The 20,417-nt window shown below is 44.1% G+C and overlaps 1 protein-coding gene across 9 annotated transcripts in view; it reads right to left on the bottom strand.

The window, feature by feature from the left end:
• HECTD4 (HECT domain E3 ubiquitin protein ligase 4) overlaps positions 1 to 20,417 on the bottom strand; it is a 164,910-nt gene that overhangs the window by 27,144 nt on the left and 117,349 nt on the right. For all 9 annotated transcript variants that reach the window (XM_072953303.1, XM_031670055.2, XM_031670054.2 and 6 more), the window contains exons 45-56: positions 19,124 to 19,227; positions 16,820 to 16,981; positions 16,547 to 16,695; positions 16,202 to 16,281; positions 13,993 to 14,156; positions 12,902 to 13,139; positions 11,700 to 11,836; positions 11,111 to 11,237; positions 7,607 to 7,744; positions 5,884 to 6,020; positions 4,147 to 4,307; positions 88 to 269 (exon numbers count right to left, since the gene is read on the bottom strand). In XM_072953303.1, the coding sequence (XP_072809404.1) occupies positions 88 to 269; positions 4,147 to 4,307; positions 5,884 to 6,020; positions 7,607 to 7,744; positions 11,111 to 11,237; positions 11,700 to 11,836; positions 12,902 to 13,139; positions 13,993 to 14,156; positions 16,202 to 16,281; positions 16,547 to 16,695; positions 16,820 to 16,981; positions 19,124 to 19,227 (1,779 nt within the window). The remainder of the gene's footprint in view (positions 1 to 87; positions 270 to 4,146; positions 4,308 to 5,883; positions 6,021 to 7,606; positions 7,745 to 11,110; positions 11,238 to 11,699; positions 11,837 to 12,901; positions 13,140 to 13,992; positions 14,157 to 16,201; positions 16,282 to 16,546; positions 16,696 to 16,819; positions 16,982 to 19,123; positions 19,228 to 20,417) is intronic.

The raw sequence follows: 20,417 nt of genomic DNA, 5'->3' as shown, positions 1-20,417 counted from the left end.
CGCTCCTGCTCGGTGCCTGGCTCCCTCTCAGGGCTGCTCCAGCCTGGAGCTGCTTTCTGCAGTGACAGCAGCAAAGCCAAGGTTTACCTGGGAGGGGAGGAGCGAGGAGCTGATTGGACAGCAGCTGCAGATGCTCCAGGGTAATGTCCCGGATGGCAGGGATGTGGAAGAGGCGGGTAAACAGGTGAGGCAGCTTCGGGGCGAAGATGTTGAGCAGGGCCATGCGGCAGTACAGCCGGGCCAGTGCGGCCTCGCATCGCAGCAGCTCCCTGCAAGGAAAGGGCAGGGGAGAGAAACTGAGCGTCGCTGCTCGGCCCCCACACTGGGCAGGGCCGCGGGTGGCTGAAAGGGCAGGACCACATCTCAGGTTCTGTACGCTGAGCTAGACACTTGTGTTTTAAACAAAAAGCCACATTTAATTACGTTTGATTTTTTTCCCAACTCAAAAATCACTGCAGAAAAACAAATGAAAATATATATTCACATAAGAAAGCCTCATATACGTGTGTCCAGAGCAGCGTTATTCATAGTAGCCAAGAAGTGGAAGCAACTCAGATGTCCATCAACTGGGGAACGGCAGATCTGTACAGTGGATTGTGATTCACCAATAAAAGGAATGAAGCTCTGACACAGAATACAACACGGATGGACCGGGACAACGCTGTGCTCAGTGAAAGAAGCCAGACACGAAGGGCCACCCGCTGTATGATTCTGTTTATATAGAGTGTCCAGAACTAAGCAAATACACAGAAGCAGAAAACAGACTGGCAGGGCTGAGGAGGGGATAGGAGAATGGGAAGTGACCACTAATGGGTGTGCGGTTTCTTCCTGGGTGATGAAATGTTCTAAAATTGACGGTGGTGATGGCTGCAGAACTGAACAGTCTAAAAACCGCTGGCTTCTATGCTTTAAATGGGTGAGTCACATGGTATGTGAAATATCTCTCAGTAAAGCTATCATAGAAATGTCACTGTGTTCGCCCCTTTTCTGTGATGAATGTATGAACTGACTGGCATTCACCTTGAATAACAGCTCATTAGTGCCTAAGCAGGTCTCATTTAGAGACGCATCTCTTGGCAAAAAATCTAACCTAGCTAATACTAAGCATAAGGGAGGCTCCCTCTATTTTATTAGCTAATCCCCATAATTTAAAATTCTCCTGGTATTACGCACTTAACCAAAAAGGCAAGTTAGAAGCAGCCTCACTGCTTCTCTGAAGTCTGGGTCTAAACCCCACTCAGAGCCAACAAAGGTCATTTGATACCACCTACTGACCTGACTTAAAGGTAACGCTGGTCCCTCATAACTCAGATTTGGGCCTAATGGCAACTAAAGAAAGCGCCACCCAACACACAACACCGGATGAGTCTGTAGAGCTACGACGCGAAGATGAAAGAGGAGGCAGCTAAGACGCTGCGTGGTAGCTGGCCTCTTTCTCTTCTCCATCAGTGTGTAATATTCTTGGGCCAGAATTTAAAACAAACCAACTCCAGCTGCTTCCTCCCTCCTCGCAAGTCTGTCTGTCAACTACGCTAGCAGAGCTCATAGGACCAGGGCAGCAGAACAGATGAGGTCTGACTGTGAAAGCTGAACGCCCTCCGGACTCCGCTCCGCTCCCTCCTCAGGTTTCAGAGGCTCACGTGCCAGGGCGAAGCTGGAGTGAGACTATTTCCAGTCAACCCTGCAAGACTGTCAACGCCTCCCAAGGCTCTGCTGGCAAGCCCTCCACCTCCTCGTTTCCCAGAGTCCTATCCCAACCCACGTGAGTGCTTCAGACAGAGCGCACCTCTGACGAACATCGCACTGCAACTGGAAACTCTGTCACTTTATTGATCAAACAAACTGTGGCATGTTTCATATTTCTCCCAGTACCGAGATCACTGCATTAGCATTGATAATAAATGTCCTGTATCTGTAACCTAGCACCCTACAAAACACTTTCTTGCCTTTTGTCTCAGTTGCTAGTCAATAGTCAATAATCAGAGAAATTTGCCAAAAATATGGAAGTCTTATTAAATAAAGCTTTACAAACTTTGAATAGTTTATGTTGATAGTCGAGCATATACGTTTGGGGATTCTTTTCAACAGATATTTGGAGTCTACAGTGTGAGAGCCAGGGCCCAGGTTAGACACTAGGGGCTCCAGTAATGACCCAGACAAGGTCTCCGCTTTTAGGAAGCTTATGTTCCAGAGGGAGAAGATACAGAATAAGCAAATTAAAAAAAAAGAAGAAGAAGAAGAAAAGAAAAACATCAGGTCCTGGAAGGGAAGTAAATTACAGTCTATGACCACGTGCGACTGTGTGCTTACTTCAGATTACATGGTGAGGCAAGGCCTTTTAGGAAAGGTGACATATTTATTGTGACAAGAATGAGCAAAGTTCTGGGAAAGCACTGTAAGCAGAGGGAACCACAAACACAGATGCCGAGGAAGGAACAAGCTTGGTGTGTGAGAGAAGCTGCAGGAGAGGGCGCTGGAGGAGCAGATAGACTCTCAGGCTCACAGAGGGTTTTGTGAGCCAGGCTCGAATTCCACTCCATGGGAGATGGAACGCCATGGGAAGGTTTAAATTAGAGGAGAGACATGAATGATCTGATCTGTGATCTTCTAAAAGATCACTTCGGCTGTTGTGGGGAGAAGAGAGCTGAGGCTCAGACTAGTGTGGTGGCGGTGGAGATGGGGAGAAGTAGACAGACTGGGATGTATTTTGTAGGAAGAGCCAACAGGACTTGCTGATTGGTTACATGCGGTCGTGAGGACAAAGGATGACCCCTGGGGCCCCTCAGAGACAAGGAAAGACCGCTGGAGGAGGAGGACCAGATTCTGCCTCACATGCTACACTCCAGGCGCTATTAGGTTATCTGTAAGTAAACAGTCAACAAAGCCAGTGCCTCATCCACGTAAGAACTGACTTGGTGAACTTGCTTTCAGCTCCATTCTTTGGAAAACTGACAAAAGCAGAATATCAGCAATATTACCAGGTATGTTGCTTATGGTCAAAATGACCCACAATTGGCAAGCTACACCTGGACTGGGAGGACTGAAAGGAGAACACTGTTGGTGGGGAGCCACACCTTCGGGGGTACCACGACTCTTGCTAACTGGGCATGTCTTCCCAGAATCCCCGGAAGCTGTGCCTGTGGAGTTGTCACAAAAGATACTGGCTTCTCTTTGGGATGTGGGGCTGCTCAGCCGCCACGTGAACACGACCATGTGAAGCCTGTCCCTCACACGCGGGTTGTCACTGGGTAGATGGGGTCAGAGAACGGCCCCTGGACTTCTGAGTGGATGACCACGACCCCTGCTGTAAATACATGGAAGACACTGCCCTGGGGAGAGCCCTGCTTCCATCCTGGATCTTCCTAAGTGAAGCAAATGCCCAGTGCGGCCTATTTTGGCCTTGTGAATTTGACCGTCAAGTTGAACTTCAGACCACCCAATGGAGTGACGGAGTATCTGGGTGACAATGGCAAGGATGCAGCTGGATGCATGTACCTGCCATTCCAATGAGAGATCTAAGCTGAAAATATACTCAAGTTGGTTCAAAATTGACAATACAATGAGAAATTGTGATGCTAATGGTTGAACAGCATGAAAAATAGTTTACGGAAACTTTTATCAGAGAACTCCACTTATTTCCTTTTCCTCTGAATTATGGCAAGAATTTTTAGGCTTGAAACAGTTTACAGGTGCACGTGAGGGAATTTTGCCAGATATTTAGGTTTTAATCCACTGAGGCCAGGTGCATGACCCCTGAGAGGCCCTGCAGTGCGCTGGGCACAAAGCAGCGGGCACGAAATACCTCGTCAGCATCACAGAGATGAGCTCGCTGCTCACCCAGTGCCTGGACTCCTGGACTCCTGGTAGCTGTCTCTTCCTGTCTTGCTTTGCTCCTTTCCACACTCTCCAAATCTCCAGCTCCCCCTCCATCCCCCCAGCTCACAGCAGAGTGTCTGACAGGCCAAGTGATACTGGGTGCTGGAACTTTTCTTCCCAACTCCTGAAATTTTTCTATTACCTTTACTAGCTGCCTTCTAACTCTCAGCTCTTTGAAGGAAAGCTTTCTTGTCAACGATGAACGGCATGTGAGATAAGACACAGTCAGTGGATTCCTGCAACCCTCCAGAAAGAGGGGCTCAATTTTACCTGTGAATCTGAAGGTTGGTATTGTCCAGTGTGACCAGCCCATTGGTGGCAGTCCTTCGGTAGCCTGCTGGAGGCCTTTCCAACATGTCAATAGGGTACCAGTATCGCACCAACACACCTTCACTTCGCAGGTACGTCTCTACCTGCACCAATTCATTCACCTACAATAGGAAAAGGAAATGTCTAATTGTTTTTTTTTTTTTGAGCACTGACTTATTTTTCCCATGTTTAAATATGCATATATATAATGTGTGTGTGTGTGTGTGTGTGTGTGTGTATATATATATATATATATATATAAATATCAAACTTTTATAGCAGTAAACGCTAGTGTCACATCAGAGAGTTGAGAGAGTTCAGATAGTGTTTCATACCAGTTGGCGAATTTTAATTGGTACAATAAATTAAAGAACTTCAATGTAATCATGAGTTAGAAACTTAAATAGTGCTATATTTCAGTAACAGTTCAACACACATTGTTGCCAGGTAAAATTTATGTTCCTTGTTTTTATATTAATAATTCGGTAAAAGCAGGGAATCTGACAGCTCTATTTTACTGCCAGAAAAATTTTAAAAGTAAGCTCATGCATATACATTCTGGATTCAAACAGCAATGTAATTTTTATTTAGGGATTAATATTAAAACAAAGGGAATCAAACGACTTGAGGAATAACAGAATGATGAACAAAATTTCTATTTTTCTAATTTTACTTTCACACATTTCCACTGCTGAAAAAATAGTGCCAGGTTTATACCTTCTGATAACCAGAATCAGAAATCTGTATCATAAGGTAGCGGGAGATTAACAGTATTATTAACGGAATTTTCTGCCTGAAAGTTCACCTTAGTAAACCACCAGCCAAAAGGCTCTCTTAAAAATGTAATGATTTCAATTACATTCTGGTAAAAAAGAGTCAGTCAAAGATGTAAGACTTTCAGTTTCAAAGCATTAATGACACCTAACATTATGTGTCTCTCCAGACTAGACAGATACAAAGTCTATCTACACGGTGACTGGTGCTTCTCTATCAGAGACTCTTAGGCTTGACCTGGGTATCATTTCATCAGGTTTTCCCTCGTGGGAAACTTAAATGCAAGCATGTGTTTACAACCTGAGGACCATGCAACCATGGCTTTCAAACAGGAACCTGTTTTCAAAAGAAAGCTTCAGCTTGGCCCTGATTCCCTCTCTCTGTTCCTTCTCCCCTGCCACCTCCCGCTCCCCAATCCTTGCTGAGCCCCATGAGAGGGCTCCACAAAGCAGAGAAGAAAATGACTATCTACTTTAATACACTTGTTTTCCAGATGGGGAAACTGAGGCTGCGAGAAGCAGTAAGATGACGGTATCAAAATCACAAAACAATTTCTTTGAGTCTGTATGACAATCATGACAATAGCAGATCATCCACTTATCAAGGACAACAGGGGGACCTTCCCTTGGAGCTCGGGTAGCTAGAACGTAGGGGCAGTATGAACACGGCTGGTGGAAAACAATGGCGGCGGCAGCACAGTCTGAGGGAGCTGACGGCACTGAGAGTCAGGAGTTTATATTCTGTCATCAGCCCTGATCTGGGCCCATGAGAAAATCTCAGGCAAGTCAGTCAGTTGTCATGACAGCACTCAGCCTGGTTTCTTCCCCCCAAGCTGAAGAGTAATCTATCTGCGTGATCACTTTTTGAGGTAACTTGGAGTCTGGGCATGAAAGTCTCAGTGTATATAAAAGGCTGTTCACTCACTGAATCCACATCTAAGACAACTCCATGAAGCCCAAAGGTTTTCAGCATCCCTCGGATGGCAAATTTGGGCAGAGCGGTTCCAACTGTACTGCTGGCCACGTTATTGCTGTCTGGAGAGCGGGTTACTACCGTGAGACCTGAGGAGGGGAGAGCGAGAAGTTTTTTCGGGAGCAAGTACCACTATCACCTTGGGACCCTATATTTTAGGGTCTAAAATAGCTCTACAGCGCTGATCAAGACCCTCAGTTTAGTTCTAATCCAAAAGGGACACAGCTCAGTCTGGAAGATAATACAACAAAATGTTGTTTAAGAACTCCGGCAATTCAACAATAAAACAAGAAGACAAAAAAAAATTGGCAGAAAAGCTGAATAAACATTTTTCCAAAGAAAGAAAAGATACACATTAGCATTAGTTGTTAGAGAAACGCAAGTCAAAGCCACAATAAGGTACCACTTCACGATGGTATTATGATGGCTATAATCAACAGACAGACAATACTAAGTGTTGGTCAGGGTGTAGAGAAAATGGAACCCTCATACATGCTAGTGGGAATGTAAAATAGTGCACGTATTTTGGAAAACAATCTGGCAGATCCTCAAAAACTTACACATAAAGTTACCACATGACCCAGCAATTCCACTCCTACAAATATACCCAGAAGGAATAAAAACATACCCACACAAAAGCTAGAACACGGCTGTTCACAGCAGCATTATTCCTAACAGCCGAAAGGCAGAAATAACCCAAGTCCCCGTCAACTGATGAATGGATAAACAAAATGGGGTATTATCCATACAATGAAATATTATTTTGCCATAAAAATAAAGTACCAACATGAGCTACAACAGGGATGAACCTTGAAAAATCATGCCATGTGAAAGGGGCCAGACACAAAAGACCACGTGTTGTTATGACTCCATTTACATGAAACGTCCAGATTAGGCAAATCTATAGAAGCAGAGAGCAGATTAATGGTTGCCGGGGGCTAGTGAGAAGGAGAAATGGGGAGTGGTACGGGTACAGGATTCCTTTTAGGGGGATGAAAATGTTCTGGAATTGCAGGCAATGGTTTGGTGGTTGCATAACTTCGTGAATATACTCAAAACTGCTTAAATGTAGACTTTAAAAGAATGGCATGTGAATTACATCTCTCAAAAAATAGAGAAAAGAAATAAAGAAAAAAGAAAAGTAAATATATATATGCCTAATCCTGTCCAAGATGTTCTGATATTTTTGTGAAGGTCCAATAATAAGTGGTTTGAAATTCTCTTTTTTCTGCTTTTCTGTGTTTTAATTCCCTCAAAATACGCAATAGATTTTTAATCAAAAGAACAGACACATTCCATCAAATTCTAAGCAGCACAGCAGAACCACATACTCCTGGTTTACTAGCTCAGCAGCCAGGACTAAGCCTGAGGGCCTCTCTGCAGTGCTCCCCCAGGCCCTGCTCCTCCCTCTGACAAGCGTCCCGGCTCCCCCAGCTCACGCCAGTCGCTCTGGGAATGTGCAAGAGGCCCCCAGGGCCAGACAAGCATCTGCTCGTGCCCCTCCAGGAAGCCTTAGGGCCTCACATGGGAGAGCCTGGAAGAGGTCATGGCACTCAGAGAGAGGAAAATCACCCTAGGAAAGCCAGGAGCTGCTTGACTCAAGCTTATGCTTGGGAAAACTCAACTTCTCACTTCAGAGGAGGTTTCACAGATGAAGGAAGGGGGAAAGCAAAACCTTTTCGAACTTTGTCAATTGTGAACTTGTTTGCTTCGTCTTTAATGTCTTCAATGGTGGGAAGGTAGAGGTCTCTGGGGATGCCACCGTTCTCCTCGTAGAGGAATTCAACCGTCTGCCGGGCAATATCCACCATGCCTGGAAGAACAGAACAGAACCGGTGACTCTCCACAGAGGACACGATCTTCAGTCCAACCACGACACTGACTCATTCCTAGAATGAAGAGATAAGAGGATCTTTCAGACACTGTTTGTGGGAGTGTGTAACCTTCTAGGAAAGGTAATTATGCCGTGTCTACCAAGCTAAAAATTCTCAATGCCCTACTTCTAGGAATCTCTCAGTCTCTCCCACAGAAACACAAACATGAGTGTGTAAAGGTGTGAGAACACTCCCCGCAGTGCTGCTGGGAAATATAACAGAAGAAGGAAATAATGAAAATATTCATCAATAGAGAATGGTTAAAAATGACGGTCCATTATCATGTAGTCACTTCATTTTAGTTAGGTCAAGAGAACAAACTACACGACAAATGGAGAGTAAGAAGAAAGTGAGGGTGGTGTTTTTTTCCTTAGTTTTTGCATTTTTGTTCTGTGTTTGATCATTGCTACAACCAGCACATACTGTTCATTTAAGAGAGACAGAGAGCTACACTAACTTTCATCCAGTACAGGAATCTGCTGTCCTTCCTTCTCAGATTGAGGAGACATCATTACATTCAGTAACAACAGCCACTATTAATGAATAAAACAAGTAAGTAAGTGTGAAAGGCCCTGAAGAAAGCAGCACTGTGGGGAGGGCGGAGAGGTGGGGCACCCTGTTTCCATCTGCTGTTGCCGCCTCCCACACTGCTGGGGAAGTGGTGGATGCCAGTGTTGACAGCATCTGCTTTTAAACAAGGCGTATCTCCTTCACACTTAACCACCATTCCTTTCTTTGTTGGCCTTGCTGTAATGAAAAGGCATAGCAATCTTCTGAGCCAGTTAAGTAGGGGGCTGCAATTAGAGGAGGATGCTTAGAGAAAGAAGTGTCAGAAATAATAACGTGACATGCGGCCTGATATTAGAAGATTATGGAAAAGTAGTCTTTACAACTTCGCTAACTTTTCCAAAGGAATGTAGGTAGGAGGAAAAAAAAAAAAAAAACTCTGCTGTCTACTGAGCCGGAATCTGGGAACATGAGGAAAATGTCAAATTAAGTCATGCACAGCACAGAGATGGTTTCATTAACTCTCCTTGGGGTCCTGACAACAGGACCCTCACAGAGGTGGCCCTTTGGGCACTAGAGACATCCTTCCTAACCTCTTTTCGGCCTTTGCCACAGCTACACTGAAGGAGACTGTATTTGAAAGATAAATGTTTCATGTTTAAGTTAATGTGGTTCAGGTGACCTTCATGGCTGCACAGACGGAGTCCCAGAAGATCCCTTGGCAGCATGTGTGTGGGGGGCCACAGACACTTCTGGGTGAGTCAAGAGGCCAGGAGTCATGGGTCTGGCTCTGGTCCCGTAGCTCCCTTTGGATAAAAAAATTTTCTGCTGTGTTACCTATATTTTCCCTCCTCCAAACTGCGAGCAGAGGAAGAGAAGGCACACTTGGTCACAGACATTTAAGATGGCTCTGGGACCAAATGGTAAAAGAAAAAGAAACCCCGAGTTAAGCAGAATCTACATGAAAATGAAGGCAGGGCAACCCATGATCACACACACGAGCTTCTATCTACACACTGTAAAGATCCTCCCCCTTCCTGCTCTCCCAAAGCCGTAAGCAGCACCAGACTCCTGGAACAAACAGTGTATCCTACTTGGAAACGTAACGCTGCTTTTGCTGAATTAGCTCCAAGTCCCAGCTTCAACACTGTTGTGTGAGCAGCCAAGCTAGACCGGGCTGCCCTCCTTACACCCGCAGTGGCTTCTTGATTGACCACACACAGCCTTTACCATGTGGGGCATGTTGCTGCATTACCTCTTTCCCATTAGGATGTAAGCTCTGGGAGGAGGGACCATCTGTGTCTTGCTCGCAGAAGACTCTTTAATCCCTACCATAGGGCCTGACCCCGGGACGCACGTGTTGGATGAATCGACTGCTGAATAAATACAACAGAAACAAAGCCTCCTGGCTCTCAAAGTCAGTGACGTGTACGGTGCTTCACAGCAGAGAGCAGCAAGTTTGGTATCACACTGATTAAGGGAAAGTCGTCGGAAAACAAGATGAGATCTGCTCCGCAGTCTGATGTAACAGACACGGCATCTTCTTTCAGACGCTGAGAGTGAATGGATGGGCATGAATTATCTGTCCATCTGTAGGACCTACTACAGCAGATTACGTTGCTCCTTTGTTTAAAACCTCCCAAAGGCTCCTCATTTTACACAGAATCAAAGATGCAAAGTCCCTGCCAAGGCTGCCACTGCTCCCTGCTCCCTCTCGTCCTTCCTGCAGCTCCTCCCTCACCCTCTCTGCTCTCCAGACACTGGCTCGGCCTCACTGCCGCTCCCTCTTCCACCCAACCTCACTCCCATCCAAGGATCTTCCTGATGTTGCTCCCTCTGCCTGAAACTCTTAAGAGAAAAGAAAAGAGAAGAACGTGAATGATCTGCCCTGGAATTTGGGTCAGCAGCTGAAAGAGGGCTCTGATGAGAGTGGGAACAATGACACCAAGTCAGAGGATAAGTGGATATTTCCACAGTTAAATATGAACACAATCGTTCCGCTGTCACTGGTCTTAGCTTTGGGGATAGAAAGGGGTAGATACACATACTGACTAGTTCTGGCACCAGTCTGAGAAAAAGGGATCACCGAGCTACACTGGAAATCAGAGATTCAGCATGTAAGTTGATCAGGAAACAAAGCCCCTTTAGTGGTTTTTCTCCTTATTTGTTTCTAGCCTCAGTCAGGACAAAAGTTACAAGAGGAGAAAGACTGCTGACACAGGGACAAAACCATCTTCTTACAGCACCTCTGACTGCCACGATGACGGCAGAAAACCCCAACTGAGGTTCCACTAGAAGAGCGGCTGGGCCTCTTGGGGAAAGGCATTGGCGCATCTCAAAAAGCAGGTGTTTCACAGATGAGGAAAAGCCTTAAAACAGGAATCAGCTATCTGCATTTCAGACTCACTCATAATCTGCTGTCTGTAGTCAGACTTGGCGCTATTGCCAGCCAGTGGGAGAAAGACCTCACTATCATCACTTGAGTTACCACAACACTTAGAACTGTATTAACTGAATGTTTACTACGTATGCTGCTCTTAGGAGCTTTATCTGTATTCACTCTTATTTTTCATGTACGTATGAGGTGGCTACCATTATCGATTCCATTTTAAAGGTGAGGGAAGTCTAGAAAGGCTAAGTAATACTCCCAAGTTCAGTAAAGGCCCAGGGAGAAGACACTGTCAGGTCTGGCTCGACTTCAGACGAGCCTCTTTTTCTGATTTACATCCTGTGTTTCATCTACACGCATCTCTTCATGTCATGAATCGAGCTCCTTAGGAAAACACAAAGCCTCAGACCTAGTTGGAGAGCTCCCTTTATCTGGTCCAGGCCCGACTTCCGCTCTGCTTCATTGCGGAAGCGTCTTCGGATAGTAGGGAAAACCTTGGTCTCCCACGCTTTCACCAGCAGGGCATAGTGGTCCTCCTGGAAGGAGAAGGCATACGTGAACGGAGAAGGAAGGCCTCGTGCGGGCACCAGTCCTTCCCTGACTTACAGTTCTCACCCCTGAGCTCTTCAGCCACTCAAATGCCAGGGACGGAAACATCCCGTGCGGACCACCAAACTAACTGCATCCTCAGACACAGGCTGGGTGACAGCTGGACTGGGGCAAGCTCTTCCTTTCCCTCTAAAGCCATACAAACTCTTCACATGATCCCCAACTCTACTGCTGAATTACTGTCAAAGTACTTCATTTCTGCAACACCCGGACTGCTACTGGGCAGTGGAGCCCAACATTCTGCTACTGATGCTTCTGGTTTAGAAAAATGAATACCACAGAGTCACTGTGCAGACACAGTGATGTGCCTGAAGGTGTAACAACTCCAGCCTTGCACACTCAAATCCAAACACTCCTCATGGCCTAAGCAAACGCCGGGGGTCTCCCACCTGCGGAATGTCATCGTCGTCATCGTCATCACTTTCGTCATCTGCAATGGGAGGCGGGTGGGGGTCTGGGCCAGAGGTGATGAAATTCTCATAGCTGAGCTCTACTTTATAATGACAGGAAGTGTCACTATCATATTCTGTAACAAAGCACACAGACAGTGAATTCTAGGCAAGGGCACGTGAACTTCTCACCCTGAGACAAACCAGATTCACTTAATTTGTGTGACAGAAAGACTCCTAGTTCTTGGAGGGATTTTAAAGCACAGAGTCAAAGAAATAACTAATCGTCTATAATTGCTCTGCATCCTAAAATAGTTTTTATGGGTATAATTCATTCAACTCAAAGAATTAAATAGATTCTTTTTTTTTTAAGGGAGTTGTAATTTTATTTAATTTTTTTCTCCTTTTCTCTCTTTTTAAAAAAATTTTAAAACCCAGGACCTTGTGCATGCTAAGCATGCACTCTACCACTGAGCTATTACAGTGGTAATAGCTAAAACAGACTCCCCTCTAAAACATACTCTCGAAAAGAAAAATTTTTTTGTTTATTTTGCAGGGGAGGTAATTAGGCTTTTAGTTATTTATTTATTTTAACAGAGGTACTGAGGATTGAACCCAGGACCTCGTGCATGCTACGCACGTGCTGTACCACTGAGCTGTACCCTCCCCCGTAAAACAGACTCGTAAAACTTTTCAAACCAGTATCCCAAGGGCCAAACATGGCGGCAGACATCTCATTTCAGGAAGCTCAGCTTTCTTCCATCTTACTATGAAATTTTTCAAATAATCAGGAATTTTTTTAAGTGCACAGCTATGCACCCACCACCTAGATTCCAGAGTTTATTATTTTCAATGACTTTCATTTTAAAACAGTTTTTAAAAATGATTAACATTACTAAATTAGGAGAATTCATATACAATTCTGGGGTTCTCAGCTGTCTTCCAAAACGTGGGCAGTCTTTCAGGCTTCCTTCTGTCTCCACGTGCCGATGCTCTGCTGGCCCAGAGAAGTGGCAGGCTTCCTACGTGTGGGGGATGCCCCTTCCAACCTGCCACACTTCCTCCTGCTCCCCGTTCTGTTTTACCAGGTCTGTTACCCATTACCAGTGGGCCCTGGAGTGTGCCCAAGTTAAAGGGATGCACGGAATTAATAGCACTTGCATTCCCCGGAAGCAGTGGGGCCCCGGGAGGAGGTGACCTACGTTGCTGAGCAGTGGCCACAGCAGCAATCCGGCAGGGGGGCCCGTGAGTGCCAGGGTCTGACGCAATGCTGGTGCCAGCATCGTTGTCACTGTCAGATGCCATGGCAAAGGGCAGGGCCTCAAAGTTAGCGCTGATCTCTTCTGCCAGGTCGGTGCACAGGTCAGCGGCGTTGCGGTGGGCCTGCCCTTCAGCATAGGCGAATGGGCGGGAGCCAAAGTTAGCTCGAGTCTTGGTGTTCTGGAAAAGAGACCAAAGAAAGGATTGGAAGGGACTTGGGTTTATTTACGTATTCATTTTTAACACCTCAAGGTGAACGTCACTGTCAGACAAGAAGTACAGCCCCAGCTGTGGAATCCGTGAACCCGGGTAGAGGGGCTAGGGCACCTGCGTCCCCCGGCGTTTCCAGCTCTGCAGGGCCGGCCCTGCCTGCCTTGCCCCTCGCCTCGCGCTCACGTTATCTGCTACTCAAACACAGTGACCTTTCCAGTTTCTACCACTGTTCTTTTCTACTCGATGCCACATGCTGTTTCCTTTCACCTGGAAAATTCTTTGCTCCAATTTTGCTTATTTAAACCAGTTAATATTCCAGACCTGGCTCAAACATCACTTCTTCAGCGTAATGGGGACATGATCAGATGTGCTTGGTACTTGTTTCCATAAAGTCTATGATTTTCAGTCACACTGTGAAGGTTAATGTCATGTGGCAGCTTGACTGGCCACAGGACACCAGATTAAACACTGTCACTGCTGGGTGTGTCTGTGAGATGAGCATTTCAATCAGTGGACATAGTAGATGGCCCTCCACGGTGTAAGTGGGCACCATCCAATTCCTTGAGGGTCTGAATAAAATAAAAGGCAGAAGAAGGAGGAATTCACCCCCTTTTCCCTGCACCCCTGCTGGAGCTAGGATATCTCATCCCATCTTCTCTTACCCTTGGATTCAGACTGAATTACACCACTGGCTCTCCCAGGTCCCCAGGTTACAGACCAAGCCACACCAAGGCCACGTCTGGTATCTTTAATTTTCCTTTTCCTGACAGAACAAATTACTGAGGAGAATTGGGTTTCCTTTCCCAACAAGATAACCTGCCTTTTTCTGAATGTGAACCACAGGCCACATCCCACCAGAGACGTCTTCAAGATACGGAGAGAGGCGCTGCCCGCAATACGTGAAGTACACTCGGCCCTTAGCTGGCTGCCCCGGAGGCGGCGGCGTCCCCTCTGTTCTCTCCCAGCCAATGCCAGCCACGTCACCTAGGGCAGAGGACAGGAAGGGAATAACACTTTCTTCCCCCATTTATTGACTATTACATAAACTTTCAATGTGCAACTGGTGTGAGGCCACATATCGCCGACTATCTTGGTTTTTATTTATTCATGCCATCAGCTGCATCTGAACACGACGTGAAATACTTTGTATTTAGATATATATAAAGTAGCACAATAGAGGTAAACAATTTTAAAAAGAGAAGGAAACTGTTTAGAAGAAGAAAAATATCTAGCATTTGAGCTAAGTTAGTTACCACAATTACATATTAATATAGCCATTATTTTCCAGGCAGCCAAGACAAAAAGGAAAAACACTTTTCAAATAGAGGAATACAAGTTTTTATCTTTTGACATGTATAAGATTATTTATGCATAAAGGTAAAAAGGTAATATTTCCTCAGTAAATTTGCAGAAGATTTAGAAAGGGTCTAAAAAATACAATTTAAAACTCATCCTACAATGTAAATTAAACATACACTGTTAAATCATATTATGTCCCATATTACTTATACGTATTTAAGGCGTCTTTGCAAGAAGCTAAAATAATACAAGCAAGATGCTTTCTGATGAGGTGACTGGATACTAGAATAAACTTAGGGACCATGGAACCAAAGGGACCATGTCCACTACATCAGCACCATTATAGGCTCCCTCGGGCAAGCTGCTAGCGCACATAGCTGTATAATTAAGCTGTTGTTGTAAACTCCTCAATAAGTGCTTGAAGTTCTGTGATTGCTTCTGATCACAGCATCTCATAGGCTTTTAATATCACTAGGCTGGGCTTGTCAGTGGCTGGGGACTTGTCATTGTTCACCATGGCATCCCCAGGACCTGGAAGGCCCAGCGTATAGGAGCTGCTCAGAACATCTGTTGATGAATGAACACTGAAAGGCGTTGAGAGGTTGGGATCCTGCTGTAAAAAGCGGGTTCGTGATTCCTATTCCCACACAGACATATTTCTCTAAAGGTATCATGTTTGCAGGAAGTCTAGTCCAAAATTTTCTCAAACACCAAAGTATGATCAAACAAAGCAACAATCAACTGCAACAAACAAATAAAAACCATGACCGTGGTTCCTCTGCCCTCTCTACTCCCCCTCCCTTTGTGCTTAAAGCACTTAAGTACTCTGCTGAGACTACAAAGTTCTGCTCTATAAAAGAAACAACTTGCCAGGAAATCATTTCCAACGCATAACCTGACTATAACTGAAAACACTATGCTCACTGGAAAAGTGCAATATAACAACCAGCTCCCTCAGGGACAAGTGATGACAAAATTACCCCCTAGATAGCTGCCAGAAGTTAGCTATTGGGTTGAGTGACTTCGTAAATCCTACCCAAGCTGTCCAGATCATCTATCACATAGAACAATTTCACTTTTATCCCAGATGATGCTAACATAAGTATCACCTGAAAATAAGCAGCCAACATGTCTGGCTGCCTCTAATGTCAAGAGGACAATGCCTGTATTTTGCTTCCCCTGCAGGAGGTAGGACTGACCTCAATTCATCTACTATACAGACCAAGTTAGTTATATGGAGGCTTAAAAAGAAGAGGGGAAAGATTTTTAAAAGTGAATTGACTATGTGACTAAAACATCTGGGCAAAAGATGTTCAGGCTACCGAGAGCAAAGTCTCCAGCAGGTATCTTATCTACCATAATGCACCTGAGTGCTCATGGCAACAGGTAGAGTTCTTTTTTGAAGCCATTTATCTGCTCATCAGTGAAAAGCTGATGAAGGACCAAACTTCAGAGAAAAGCAATATCTCAGATTTTTCTTAAGATGAAGGAACAAAAGTCAATGTGATTCCCAAATTATCAAACAGAGGCTTTAATGATGATGATGCCTTATAAAATGAGAGGTTTGGAGTAAACTAGGAGACAGCAATGACAAGTGTTTGGTTTTCACTAGAAGACACAGTGCCTGTTTCCAGCTGCTAAGTTTAATTAATTTTAACCTATTTTGACCAAAACCTGGTAACAAAAGAAATACACAGGGTTAAAAAAAAACAAAACTCCCCCACACTCACCTGGAGAGAGAGTCACATCTAAGCGAACGCTCTTCCACTGTAATAAACTGGAGCCGTTGTAGTGCACGGCTCGGCCATTGCTGTGAGAAAAACAAAGGCACGTCAAAGACAAGGCTGATCAGCCAACACAGAGGAACAAAGCAGCGAACAGGTGGAGCAGTGGCAGTAGCATGGGAGTAACTGGAAGAGAAATCCTAAGAGCTATTCTTGTTCACTAACCATGAGTATATTTCCACTGGTAATTTCTACATTTTTTAGGGTAGAGATTATAATGATACCACTCTAGTATTAAAATGCCCACACTCACCATTTTTTTTTTTAATAACAGCAATAGTAGCCACTTACTTATGGAAAAGACAAGTGCCCACTGGATTCGTCCAAGCCCCATCTCGTTTCTCTGCTTCTGTAGCAAAGCCAAAGGAAACTATTGGTCCAGTGTCGTCATCAGTATCTCCATAGGAAACAACTTCAATTTCCCAGTAGAAAGATGGGGCCTGAAAAACACCAGAAGTGGGCAGATGATCAGAGGGCTCACCAAAGAGAACCTGCCCTTGAACTCGCTTTTTCTTTCACATTTGACGGAAAGAGGCAGAGACAGTGTGTCACGTGATTTCTCACCTGAACAGGCAGTGGTGAGGTGGCATAGATAAACGTGCCCCGGGGCAGACCACCCCCAGCGCTGGGGTCGGCCAGGAAGGTGACGGAGGTGAGGTGCGAGGAGAACATGCAGGCGCGGACGGGTGGGAACACTCGCGAGGGGCTCCACGTGATCTCTTTGGGCTGCATTGGGGAAAAACACCCTCATTCAACAGAACCGCAAACACAAATTCCTTCATTCTCCCAAAGGAGAAAAATAATGTTTATCTAATGGTAGTATAGGTGTATCTTTTTTTTAAAGGTTTTTTTTTTTTTCCTAAAGGAAACTTTTCTTCATCTGAAGAAAGGCATTCTCCTTCCCTATGCCCAGGCGTGCTCTCTAGAAACACTGTCTTTTAACTGTTAATTCTGACACTTACCTCTATATTTCTCCTTCTATACTTATAAAGCTTAATATCCCTTTAAGACATTGTTTATCTTCTTTTATGACAAATGAAGTTTTTTATATTTTTTATTCTCTTAAAATAATTTTAGGGGTAATTAGATTTATTTATTTGTCTATGGAAGTACTGGGGATTGAACCCAGGACCTTCTGTCTGCTAAGCACACACTCTACCACCGAGCTATACCCTCTCCCTTAATTCCTACACATCTGCTCCTCCTTCCACACATGTACAGACTCAGGCCTTCACCTCCTCATGCTCCCAGGATAGTTTACGGGACAAAGTTTTTAGTTCATTCAGTAATTAGAATTTATATTTCTATGACTTAATAATCATCAGCTCAAAGCTAAGGAGGAGTAACATGATTACCCTTCCATTTTCTCTTTTAGGTTAGTTGCCTCATTTTTTTTCACTTTCATAATTTGAAGTAAATCTAACAATTATAAAATGTCAAGCTTCTCTAGCACATTTTTTAACACTCAATTTCACTTTTTACCCTAGAAAAGAAGTGAAAGATGCATGTAACAATTAGCTCCAAGGAAATGCATTAGATCACTGTTACGGTGACAACTGAAGACGATGCAGATGTGAACGATAAAAACTTGAGTGAGGAAACCGAGGCACAAGCACACACTAGCCTCTAGGTTGCTATCGATTGACATGGAAAGGGGCTCACCATCTACGAAGGGAGGGAAGCTAGACACAAAACACAGCATGGACAGTAGAAACCCAATTGTAATTAGGAAGATTATAGGTAATGTATCATTAACACGTTGACAATGGCAACCAGAGACGCTGAGCTTTCAGGGGGCATTTCTTCTTTCATATATTTTTAACTTTCTCATTTTGAAATAATTTCAAACCTATAGAACTGTATACTCTTACCTAGAGACACAGATTTTCTGAAATAAAATTCATAGAACATACAATTCACTCATTTAAAGTATACAATTCAGTGGTTTTTAGTATATTCATGCAGTTGTGCTTTCATCACCACAATCTAATGTTAGAACATTTCTGTACCTCCTAAGAGAAGCTGTACCCCTCAGGAGTCAATCCCCACCCCTCCTTCGAGGCCCTGGCAACCACCTACCTGCTTTCGGGCTCTATGGATTTGCCTGCTCTGGACGTTACTTATAAATGGAATCATACAGTATGTGCTCTTTTGTGACCGGCTTTCTTTCACTTAGCATAATCTCAAGGTTTATCCACATTGTGCACGGCATGTATTACCACTTCATTACTTTGTAAGGCGTTCAGCCTTAAACAGAATATTATTCAACATTCCATTGTATGACTATGTCCCATGTTATGCATTCATTCATCAGTTGATGGACATTTAGGCTGTTCCCACTTTTTGGCTATTATGAGTAGTGCTGCTAAGAACATTCACAGATATATCAAAATTTAACATTTTTGCCTCTTTTGCTTTTTTTCCCCCTAATGAGACTTTTTATTGAGTCTGCTTCTTTTTTGTTTTATTCGCTAGTTTGTTGTGTTTTTTAGATTCCACATATAAGTGATATCATATGATATTTGTCTTTCACTTTTGAGAAAGTGCCTCTTTCGCTTTATTATGAAATGAACTATAGATCTAAAATTTTGAAAAAGCTTTCTTGTTCTTTCTGTTATAGATAACATAGAAATTATTTATAAATTAGTGAGTTCTGCTCCTCTGCTATAATCTTTCAATATTCAGAATGTCAAATCAATGTGCTTCGACATTCAAAAATGATAACATGTTACTGCAGAGCATACACCTCCAATGACTTTGCAAACACTCACTCTAAATGTCATTAACGTGCTGCTTGGCATTCTTTTAACTCTTTAGTGCTGCACGCTACAGACAGGTGGCAGGCGTGGGGCATTGCAGAGGGCTCACCTGTCTCCGGTCCGCCTGCAGTGGAGGCGGCGGGGGCCGAGCACAGTCCCGATAGAGCATCCTCAGCCTTTCACACTGCACCTCCACAACTGCCAGGCGCTCTCCTGGAAGGGGATACATCAAATATGTGAAAACAATTCCTACAACCCCTGAGAGGGCTCCAACTCTCCTGGAGTAGGGTCAGAGCAATAAGATGCTTACAGAGATTATTCAGATTCTTAACAAAAGAGCAAACACCGTGAGACATCTTTGTCTACTATGCGTAGCTCAGTAGCGTAGCAATGTGGTCAAGGGCAAAGGCTCTGGCACTGGGCTGCCGGGATTCAGAATCTGGCTCCACGACTCGATATTTACCATCTCCCTTCCAATATGAGGGTACTAATAGGGCCTGTGCCTCACAGGGTAGTTGTGAAGAGGAGATGAAATAATACAAGTAAAGCCTTTAGCCAAGTCCTGGCACAGGGCAAACACTCAAGAAATTAAAGATATTCTTATCATCTAATAAATGAAAGGGATAATTCCTATCATCTAAGTTGAGTTCTTAAAGTCCGAGTTCTTAAAGCCTGCTGAACACCTCCTATGAGCAAGGCACAGCGCTAGATGTTGGACAATACAAAGCGAATACGAGCTGAAGCCCCCACTCGGGGAGGAGAGATAAGACACGTATACACATACACAATGAAGAACAACAAAACTGGAGTGTGTTATTATGTGATGTAAGGCACAAACACAGGTGCAGATGAGTGAGCACTGTCTTCATTCCAGGATCCAGAAAGGCTCAGTGCAGACAGCATTAGTAAGTTAGATCTTAGAGAAGGCAGGAATTCAATCCACAGAGACGGAAGGAAATTTTCACCGGTTTGGCACTACGAGAGTAGTCTATGACAGTCTAGAATCAGCTATCTCAGGAGTACCTCACATGATACACAAAAATGCAAAATGGATCAAAGACCTAAAAAATCCCTATAGCTAAAACTGTAGAACTCCTCGAAGAAAATATTGGTGTAAATATTCATGACTCTAGATTAGGCAATGTTTTCTAAGATATAATACCCAAAGCACAAGCAATGAAAGAAAATTAGATAAATTGGATTTATCAAAATAAAAGACCTTTGTGTTTCCACAGACACTTGAAAAAGTGAAAAGATGACCCACAGAATGGGAGGGAACATTCACAAATCATATCTGACAAGTATATCTAGAATATATAAAGAGCTGTTACAACTCAACAAAAAAGGACAAATAACCTAGTTAAAAATGGGCAGGAAATTTGAATACACACTTCTTCAAAGAA

This window comes from Vicugna pacos, chromosome 32, assembly GCF_048564905.1.
Source record: "Vicugna pacos chromosome 32, VicPac4, whole genome shotgun sequence".
Taxonomy (NCBI): domain Eukaryota; kingdom Metazoa; phylum Chordata; class Mammalia; order Artiodactyla; family Camelidae; genus Vicugna; species Vicugna pacos.
The sequence above is the reverse complement of the archived record's forward strand: the minus strand, read 5'-3'. Positions and strand labels throughout refer to the sequence as shown.